Below are 11,020 nucleotides of genomic sequence, written 5' to 3'. Positions count from 1 at the left end.
TAATATTATATTACTTGAAAATCAAACACCGAAATCTTACAAAATAAACAAAGATTACCCCGTTATTATATATGCCCCTGATCCCAACACACCCCAAGTTTCATAAAAGTTTCCATACATACTTTATATAGATGATATTATTCTTAATTTCTACTATAAATTCCAATGACTAATCAAATGTACATGGTAATATGGTATACTGATTCTTCCTTTTTAATTAATTTTTGCTTGCAGATAATTTTATCTTTGAGAGGAAAGTTGGGGTGGAACTATCTCCAAATCCAAATGATTTAAAAACTAATTGGTACAGATTGGAAGTTCAAGTATTCATTGTACTTGCCCTTTGTTTACAAATCATACTCCTCATATATGGTTTCCGAAGAAAATATATAGTAAGAAGCTGGATAAGAGTCCTTGTCTGGTCAACATATTTAGAAGCAAATTGGATGGCAACTGTTGCCCTGGGCANTCAGCATCTAAAATTAGATGAATATGAAAAGATAAGTAGTTAATAACAAGAACTCAAATTAAGTGATCTTCATACCATTAACAGCAGGACAAAGAAAATCGTTGGGAGCTGTAAATGTTATACAACTCAAGGTGTAATCTTGATGTACAAGCAACCCTAACATCAGTACTGACATTACGGAAAAACAAATTTAGACTAAAAACTAAATGTATATCATCTTCAAAATTTACGTAATGTACGAAAACACAAATTTTCAACCTATACCATCCAGAGTATAATGCTAGAATCAATCATCGAACCAAGGCTGTAGGCACTACAAAAAGAATGTTCTTGCTCTCGGTAACAGATAATGGTGAGGTGTAACGCCTCTTTTCTGTATTTACTCAAAACACGAACTCAATATGTATACTCTAGTTAGGACTCTCCAGAGAAATCATTTGAAGAATTCAGAAAAACAACAATTGCCTGTGAAGTCCAGACAGCTACTTTTAAGAGTGTGAGAAGCTGATGTTGTCTTGATCAACTAACTGCACTGGTGTTGCGAAGTTATGTCAACATTCTTGTTAATAATATGACATCGCTATTAAGAGAGTTAGCTACGCTAAGAGCTCCCTAGCTTTCTGAACTGCTTTAACATAGTAATACAGTCTCCAAAGTGTTATATTATCCTGAAAAACAATATTTTGCAAAGGATTAATAATTCTATATAGACTCACAATTGATGTCATGTTGTTGGTTCTTTACCTCTTTTTCTAAATCAACAAAATATTCATCAGAAGATTGGGGTTCTGCCGATTTATTATGTCGGACAATTTCAACGACACGGTCAAGGTTATTCGGCGGTAGCTTTTGAATCATTTTCCGAAGCTCGTGCTTCTCAGAAAGTGTCATAGGTCTGTAGATTGGAATTCAAAATTTGAGTCAAGCAGAAAAAGGTGTTAAAATATGCCATTTTATATGTATCCAACAGGAAAACAAGAGGACAGCACAACAATACAGCTAAGATTGCTAAATGCCCTAACATGCTAAGTAAAGGCAAAACACTAAACATAAAACCACGGTACATAAAACACAAAAAGATACCCACTTTTTTACTATTAACCAATTTAAGCAGGAACTAAAAACTCAGATACTAGCACTCAAAAGAAAAAGTGGAGAGGACAAGCATTATCCTAAACTGGTTTTCCGTATAATATAAAATAGACTGGGATAATTAAATTTGGAGAAAGTTAGAATGTCCTAAGCTCCTGTTTTAATTACTCCCCAAACGAATCTTTGATCAATTAACTGTTAATAGTTGAAGTAATGTTACACATCTTAAGTTTTATCCCAAATTTTTTACCCAGATGTCTCTTCCAATGTAAGAGTGACATGTGATGTGAAGGATATGGTAATAACAGATAGATAGACATCGCCTACGGCGAAAACTTTGACATAAGACATGAGACATAACATTTAGCCTTTTAGATGACATGGGTGAAGGAAACCAGATAAATATCTTATTATTAGGTATGAATGCATGTGCATGAGCACCTTAAGTGTTATTTCTTCACACAAGTTTTGTACGAAGTCATTAGCATCAGTGACCATATCTTAGAAGTAAATATACATTTAAATTGCAATTTGATCTGATCTTATCTTAATTCTTGACTCTTGAAACCAATAGATCCCATGAGCCAATATAGTTTTGGAAAACACATAATTAACTTACATTTAAACAAATTCCGTGAAAAAAATAAAAATAAAAATACCTGCACTTTGACACCACAGCATTAAGAAGTTCTTCAAGCTGTTGTTCCATGTGCCCTAGCTAGAAAATGATAATTTAACTTCAGTTTAGTTATAATGTACAAATGACTCACTGTTCATACTATAGGAACCGTAAAGTTAAAAAGATAGTCCTGAAATTGAGCCATAGACGCATTGCTAAATACAGAAATATTATACTATTTGCAAAACATTAGATTAAAATTCAGAAGCCTACTGTTGCTGAGAGTTCATCAAAATATTTTTTCAACATCTCCTCAACCTGCAAGCTGTCATTCTCTAGAAGGAACTGCAAATCACCATCCACCTAGAAAGAAGACAAGAAGATGGAAACAAGATACCTCAACGAGAATTTCTCAAGATATAATACCAAGAACACAATGCCAACCATGTAAAAACAGTAAAAGTATTAGTACCAAACACCATGAAAAAGCAAGAAGCAAAATAACCTCTTTACAAGATTCAGAATTGAGGGGATTGGGATGTGCAGGGATGCTGGTTGAGGAGAAGGAAGAAGATGTCTTATGTTTCTTAAAAGGAACTTCCACTGCATGACCCTTGGATGCTGTACCAATATCACTTGATAAAGACTTCTTATTTCTGATTTGAGATTGTAACTGACACATGGCTATAACAGGATCCAACATCTGCATTCAACATGTTAAACAATTATTGAAACTTTTAAATTGTGAAGGAATATATTTAGTTAACAGGCTAGCCATGACCCTGGCTCACTACAAAGGAAATAAACTTTGTCTCCTTGAGGTCTCATCAAATGTGCATGAATGATCATTACAAATACGTACACATTTTTAAGGACTAGACTGACATCAAACCAATCCAAGCCAAGGAGTATACCCCAATCAATAAACATCATCTAATCACAGCCAAGGTTCATTCCTAATAATTCAATCAATAATTCTTGGTCAAAATAACTTACATAATGGTTCTCAATCAAATCACAAACTTCACTGATCTTTCTATTTCAAATGGACCAAAGTAAAAATCATTGCAACCTAATAGTATTGCATACAATATATCAGTATTAGTGTTGAACTAATATCATAAGTGCAAAAACAAAATCTAGAAGTATATTTCCACAATCCAATTGTGGGTATAAAAAGGAGTAGAAAGCTGAAAATACCTCATCAACTTCCGGTGTGAGATCAAACACACCCTGCCTTAGTAATGACTTCAATCTTTCCTTTTTGAAATCTGAAAGCCCAGCTCCAATGCTGTCACTAAAAGAAGAACTAGCACCACTACCTCTACCATCAATTGTATCCTGGCCTCTGACCTCGCCACATTTTCTTTTACTCATTTCAGGGGTTTGTACAGTAAAAGGCAGGAAATCTTCATCTTGTGATAAGAGCTCTTTTACTTCACATGTATAGTAACCAAAGTAATCTGGTCCTACTTTACCATGACCTCTGGATGCAGCAAAACTTTTAGGAGCTTCTGACATAACTGAGAAGGCCACAGCAGTCCTGCACATAACAACCACATTTCACCCACAGAAATAGGTACCATCATTTGAATGAATGATAATCAAATGGTCAATATTTATATGAGCAGATTGAGAACCTAATTTGAATTAAACCAAACGTCAACACAAGTTAGATTTAAAGAATATAGCAAGAGAAGCAAAATATCTTACAAGAAATCAAAGGGACTCACCTACTTTAACCTAATTTTTTTATACACCAGAATAAACATGTAAGACAACCAAGTAAATTTCTTGGTATGAAGGCACTATGTCAAAAGAAGACAGGCATGTCAATTTTCTTTTTGCACTACTCTAAAGCATAACTAAGCATGCCCAATGAGCAAAAGGTGTACAAGAAATATAAGAAGCTAAGGGAAACCCCACTCTATTGTAGAATCATTTAAATGAAGCCACCAGCATTTACATAAACCATTGTGAAAAAGAATAAGATGATGATTAAAAAGCCTATGGTGCCCTTGAAAACATGTTTGATATAATATTAAAAACGATGGTCAACTAAAAAACAAAGCAAAAATTTCAGAGTTTACCCTAATTCTTAGGGTTCTTACTCGAAAACTATTGTTAAAAACATTTCAACCAAAATCGTTTTCTTAAAAAAAATTTTATCCCTAATTTACAAAAACAAGGAATTGTAATGGAATTCAAAGCCAAATGGACCCTTATTTTAAGCTAATTCAGTATACTAACATTCATTTCCTACCGTATAGACATGTGCAACTAATCATGTTATGGTAACCTCTAAGCCTCCTCTTCCTTTGTACTCTTTTAACTTCCTAAAATCAATAAAGCGACCGTATTTTCCAAACTACATTGATAGCTAATAAATCAATCCTCCTCATTTTTCAAAATTTCCTAGCATAACAGTAAAACTACACTATTTACGAGAAGAATAAGAAGATTATATTTATTGGAAAAAACCAAAAACCTAAAGGTGGATTTTGATCTGAAACAGAATTATAATCAACACGAAGAGAAACTCACTGACCTAAGTTGCCGAAACAGCTGACAATCTTATAAAACTCAAGATTTTGTTTTGCCGCCGAAATTATTTTCTTGCCCGAAATTATTTTCTTGCCCGAAATTATTTTCTTGCTCTTATCTGTTTGTTTAGAGCGAAGGCCCCTTCTCCTTCTCTTCCTGCCCGGCTCTCCTTCACGGAGAAGACGATCCGTTTTTCTTTATTTTGTTTTCGGATTTTAACAGATTTCAACAGGTAAATATTGTGTTTGTTTTATTATTTTAAGTGTATTTTTTTAATATTACTGTTAAGATTTGAAAATTAAAAAAATATCTAAATTTGTTAATTTAGTTAAACACTCTAATAATAAAAAGTTTATAAATTGATAAAAATATTTTCACCTATCAACAGTTATTAGATTTCGGCTATCATCACCGAAATCTGATGTCATTGTGCACGACTAGTCAGATCTGGTCGATCATACGCCGATATGGCATTTTTCAGCTAGATCCACCACGAATTTGGCTAGAAAAAGTCAGATCCATGGCCAAAGATATGGTCATTATTAATAGTCAACGACGGCCATATATTAGCTATCATTGATGGCCAGATGTGGCTAAAGATTTGGCCGTCAACAGCCAGATCTTTGGCCATGGATCTGGCCTTTTCTGGCCAGACACGTGATGGATCTGACTGGAAAATGCCAAATCGAGTCGATAGTGCACCATTACGCTAGATTTCGACCACCTTTCGACGATGGTTATTGGAATCTAACAAATGTAGATGGGTAAAGTGTTTTTATTAATTTATAAAACTTTTTATTTAGGGTATTTAGTTAAATTAACAAACCTATGGAGGTTTAAAATAGTTGAATATTATAAGATATGATTTTGAGAATAAAGAAACAAACATGTATTTTTTTTAGAATAGGAATAGAGTATTTTGAAAAAAAACAAACAAACAAACAAACGCACCTGTACCGTAATAACGGCAAATAGAAATGAAGAAGATAACACCGTCTAGCCACGTTAATTAATAATTCAAGAAAATTTGGAGGTCATTTTACTTAGTAAATTTATCTTGATTCAACATGTTATGCCTAGAAAAGTAGGGCTGGCGCAAAGCCTTGTCAGCATGAATGGTCAGAGCTTAAGAAGGTTCTACGACCGTTCAGATTCGGCCACGTCGCGTGATGACGTGAGCGGCATGCTCCTGCCTGTGTAGTAGGTGTACGCCAAGTTGGCGAATGGTGGGAAACGATCCAAATGTCCAATCCATGCACGAGTCGAGGAAATCACTCGGGCAAGTGAACAATAGGACGCAAAAATGGATTTGCATTGCATCTACCCTACTCGCAGATTTGATAATCATTACCTTGGTTCATCACACTATAAATAGAGGACTTCTCTCTCATTTGTGGGATTAGCTAATTTCACTCTGGAATAGCATACTCTTTCTCTCTCTCTCTCTCATTTGTAATTTTGTATTCTCCAAATTATAATTCAGCTCACTGAGCACGACCTAATTTCACTCATTAATACAATATTAGTAGACATAGGATTCGCCTTGTGAGCATCCGAACCACTTTAAATATTGTTCTTCCCTTCAATTAACTAAATCCATCCATAATCATGCGTGACTTTTGAGTCTACTCAACATTTTTCACATGCGAATAATTGATATCAAAATTAAGCATCCACACAATATATAAGCTTTTCACAAAGAATTAACAAAGGTTAATTTGGTCTTTATAACATCTAATAATAAAAATTTAATGTGAATCAACAAAACAAGACAAAATCAAACATAAGACAATTACTTTACTTTACATAAAGAGAAGCAGAATGGACATGTGGCATAACCAAAAGTATTTTGTTACTGTCGGGATGATAACAATTTCATTCCTATTAAATATCATTTTGCTCCTCAAAAACTTGCTAATAACCCAAATACGGTACTTATAAATAAAGATTAAAGACCATAATGTTATGGACTAAAGGTTACTTAAGCCAAACCTCAAGAACTAAATTGTTATTTTCCCCAGTTCCGTATCTTTGGATATGTGTACTAAAAGGTTATTAACATTTATCACAATATTAGAGATGATATCAAATTAGTCTTGGTGTTCTGCATTTAAGTTAAAATGACTTTACAATATGTTAGGAAACAATAACATTATGAAATATTAGAGCTTTATTGTTACATTCTATGTTATAACAAACAAGAGCTCGAATCAATTTATAAGTTTGAGTTTCTTCAATAAATAAATTTGTTGAAATAGTGTCACAATTGATAAAACTCTGATTCTAGACAAGTGATGGAAACTACCAAGTTGAAGTACAATAAGGGTAGAAGGAATTTCTGGTGGAGCAATGAAATGTGTAAAGATTGACAAAATCACCAACGGTTGGTGAAAGTAATCTATTAGGCCGACAATGACACTAAGAGATAGAAGCTCAAGGAACGAATGGAGTTAGACACTCTAATAGTCCTAGCCATAAACAATGAATACTAGACGTTATACGTATTGATTATGCAGTGTTAGTGTTATAGTTAACACTTTTAGCTCAATCTTTGTGTTTCTAGACTCGTGATGGAAACTACCAAGCTGAAGCACAGTAAGGGCAAAGGGAATTTCCAGTGGAGCAGTGAAATATGTAGAGACTGACAAAATCATTGACGGTGAAAACACTTTATTGGGCCGACATTGACACAGAGAGACGAAAGCTAGAGGAGCGAATGAAATTAGGTACTCCAATAGTCCTAACCATAAACAATGGATACTAGACGTTATACGTATTGACCATGTAGTGGCAGTGTTGTAGCTGACTCGTTTACCTGAAGCTTTAGGAATGGTGTCACAATTTTTGTAACACGCCGTGTTTATTTGGACGAGAATTGCTATGCCTCCTCTCTCATTTACATATTTCATGTCCAAAAAGCAAAAGAAGATCTGAAATAGGAAGACTTAATGAACCCCAAGCTTTAGAATAGTGTCACAATTTGTGTAACTGGATGAGTAGGTTGAGGACCAAATTAGACCCATTGGCTGTCATATGATTTGATGCCCCAAAGTCCATATACCAAGACTGATCCTAAAGAGTCTGCGGTGTGGCAACAACTTTACCAGGAGCCATTGAAGCTAGAGAGCTATCATTACCAACTCTAGATTGATGAACAACAAAAGAATCAATGCTAGGATTATTGTGATGTACAGGACCAGGTGAATTTTGAAGAGTTCCTGGAGGAGAGTAAAATGTGTTTCTAGTTGAATAATGAGGTGGTTTGAAACCATAGGTACTGAATAGTCATGAAAACCCAAAAAATAAGCAAACAAGGCTTGAGCAGAATCTGTAAGTCCTTCAGCACCAACATTTGAAGAAGAAACTTGTGGATTAAATGTAGTAGACCGTGGTTGAGAATTATAGGTTGGATTAAACTTGAATAATCTTTTGCGTATTGTTACTCTCCTTGGTTGCACAATTCCATGAGGCTCTCTCTTGCTTTAGGCTCAGGTAACCTGCATAGAACACATCAAATAAACTGAACATTGAATTCATCCTTCGTATTTTTGGTTGTACTTGTTTGTTTTGTAACCAATAAACGTATTATGAAGATGACAAGAAAATAAAATATTGTCCCTTATTTATACTAATCTCTACTACCTGAAAACGTAAGGAGAATCTTATCATAATAGGGAACTGATTTTTATTTATAAAAGTAATTCTACTAACATAAGGTAATTTGGATGAGAAAACTAACCAGCAAATAGGATTTCCAAATCTATTATGCCAACTACCCATTTTATCTTCTTTTTATTTTCAAAATAAAATAACTCATAAAACCATTCACCAATCAATTTAAATGTGTGAGAAAATCTTTGAAAGATATTTCGTTGTATATTAATTTTTTTTGATCTTTTTTCCTTGTAATATATATAAGCTCCCTGCCTAGAACTAGTGAACCTTAGGTAGCCATGATTTGGAGCTCATGAATGAATTTTTGATTGGGACAACTTGAAGCTTAACAGATGGAGGAACTTAGTTCTCACCAGTAAGTTTAGTATAATATTTATGAGGGGTTAACCAGATTATCTGACTTTTGGTTTGCTTTCATTAGGTTTAGGGTTTGAGTCTCTGATGAACACTTACATGGTTAGAGAGCATTATTTTTCACTTTCTGAAGATACTAACAAGGCTGCATGAATTATTTTTTTGCCTCTCTTGAAGGTTGTAGGATTAGCCGATCAAGTTTCAGTTTCAAATTTGAAAAGATCAACCAATGCAAGAATTTGATTAAGATAAAAGACGGATGGAGTCATGATTTTGATTAAATATATGAGTGGTGTTATTTAAGCCCCACCCAATCTCTTTTTAAGTACTAATAATAATTTTTTAACAATGTTACATATTTTCTAACTGAGGTATCCAAACACAATTGCCAGTCGAGTTTGCCTAATCCTTAAGGCCATGAAACACTCTACAAGCCCAGTTTTTATCCATTTTTTTCAATAGGGAGACAAATAAGGCATTTTGTAGGTTTATTGATCAATCTAAATTTGGCAAATATGAGAGACTTTTTCTAGACCAAGGACCTCATGAAGCTAAGGATAAAGACAACATATCAAGGCATACTTTTCAGTGCGAGTTCTTAATTACTTTGTCTAATACTATGCTTTCTTAACTTAAAATCTTCTCTCAACATGTCAATAGGACTGTTGATGCAAAAATACACCAATTTGAGTGATCCGATCGACCTTTTTCAGGATCAGAACTGATATGTGCGTGATTACAAGTAATCAACAATATGTAAATGGAAAATGCAGTAAAATAAATGGCAAGAAAGTTTTTAAAGTGGTTCGGCGAGTTGCACTCTTAAGCCTACGTCCATTGTTTTTGTATTTGTTGTGAGAGCTTACAATGACAGTCCTAAAATAATTTGCTAACCACTTTCTCATAGTTGGAGGGGGGTTATATACAAATTTTGTACAAAGGAAAGAGAAAAAAAAAAAAGGGATCACAAATAAGTTTAAAATGCAACTCCGATATTCTCGCAATTGGACGCTGTGATTGCACAAAGACTATTGTCGACCTGATCTATTTTGAGATACTTGGGATCTGAAGTTATTTGTGAATTGGTTGAACAACTGTAAGGATTGGTTGCGACTCGCTTGTGCTAGGTCAAGCTACAACTTGATGAGATTATGCTGGGTCGGACAATTAGTAGAGTTGAGTTGATTCTAGGTCGAGCTATAACCTTACAATTCTCCGAGCTTGAAAGAAAAATCACACACAACATCTGCCCTTAGTATTCGGTGCTCGTTTCGAGCTTCGAAGACTATCGCTCGATTTGATATCAAGTTTAGTATTCATTGGTAGGGCACTGAATGTAGTCGGTCGAGCTTCGTGCGTCGGACTCATCCCTAGTCGGCGTACTTAACACTTGATCTTTTCTCTTCTGTGACATTCTTGACAAACTCAGAATTTGAAAAGGAAGGGTATTTGTGTAAATTCCACATGGTCTTGTCATATTAAATGCGGCAGCCTTTGGCAGTTACTCTTTGTCATGCGTGGGCGACTACAGCTGTCCACGAGCGTAGTTTTGGCGATGTGCAATGACAGTTATGATTATGGCAGTTTGATGGTTGATTCTCCTCGCGGATGATTGACACATGGCCACATCCAAGGGCCAAGATTGCTCGATGAATGGAGGGCTACGATTCACTATAGATCAACAGCTATGATCGAACCCCACCCTTTCGTCTCCCAAGCAAATGACTATAAAAATGGGTGAACTTGTCAAAAAGCCTTCACACTTTGCAAAAGTTATCAGGCTTTCTTACTTATTTAGTCACTATTTCTTCATCTTCACTGCGCTTTTTCGGCGACTTCATCTCATCTTTCAATTCGGTAAGACTTCTTTCCCATTCTTTACTTGTTTTTACCACTTTTCGTGGTTGTGGGTGGCTATTGCCGTGGCCACATTAGGTTTTTCAGGGTTTTGCTAGGGTTTTAAAGTATGTTTCTGACAGTTTTAGGTTTAAGGAAGATTTATGGTGGTGCTGGCCACCAAAGTTCTGGTAGGTCACGTATGTCTGTTGTCCGATGCGAGCTACCTTGGGTGTCTGAACTGAAAGTAAAAGTGTGGATTAGTCATTGATTTTTCAAGTTTTGACACATGTTTGCTTCTGTTTTAGGTACCCAGAGGTGAGCTATTGTAATGTCATTAAGTAGCCATTCCATTGATCACATGTTTGATTCTCCAACGGGCTTAGCAGTCCTTGGGGGCATAGTCCATGGGCTTTCCAAGGATGTCATTA

General features: G+C 35.0%; 1 protein-coding gene across 1 annotated transcript; it reads right to left on the bottom strand.

The window, feature by feature from the left end:
* Positions 1–1,040: 1,040 nt before the first annotated feature.
* On the bottom strand, positions 1,041–4,743 carry LOC116118076. Its single transcript, XM_031404054.1, has 7 exons — positions 4,729–4,743; positions 3,381–3,723; positions 2,686–2,883; positions 2,454–2,543; positions 2,221–2,279; positions 1,214–1,364; positions 1,041–1,137 (listed from the first exon to the last, which is right to left on the bottom strand). The coding sequence occupies exons 2-7, from the start codon at positions 3,699–3,701 to the stop codon at positions 1,066–1,068; spliced, it is 891 nt and encodes a 296-aa protein (XP_031259914.1). The 5' UTR covers positions 3,702–3,723; positions 4,729–4,743; the 3' UTR covers positions 1,041–1,065.
* Between the last annotated feature and the right edge of the window lie 6,277 nt (positions 4,744–11,020).

This window comes from Pistacia vera, unplaced genomic scaffold (assembly GCF_008641045.1).
Source record: "Pistacia vera cultivar Batoury unplaced genomic scaffold, PisVer_v2 Contig836, whole genome shotgun sequence".
Classification (NCBI taxonomy): domain Eukaryota; kingdom Viridiplantae; phylum Streptophyta; class Magnoliopsida; order Sapindales; family Anacardiaceae; genus Pistacia; species Pistacia vera.
This window is presented reverse-complemented; position numbering and strand designations above follow the sequence as displayed.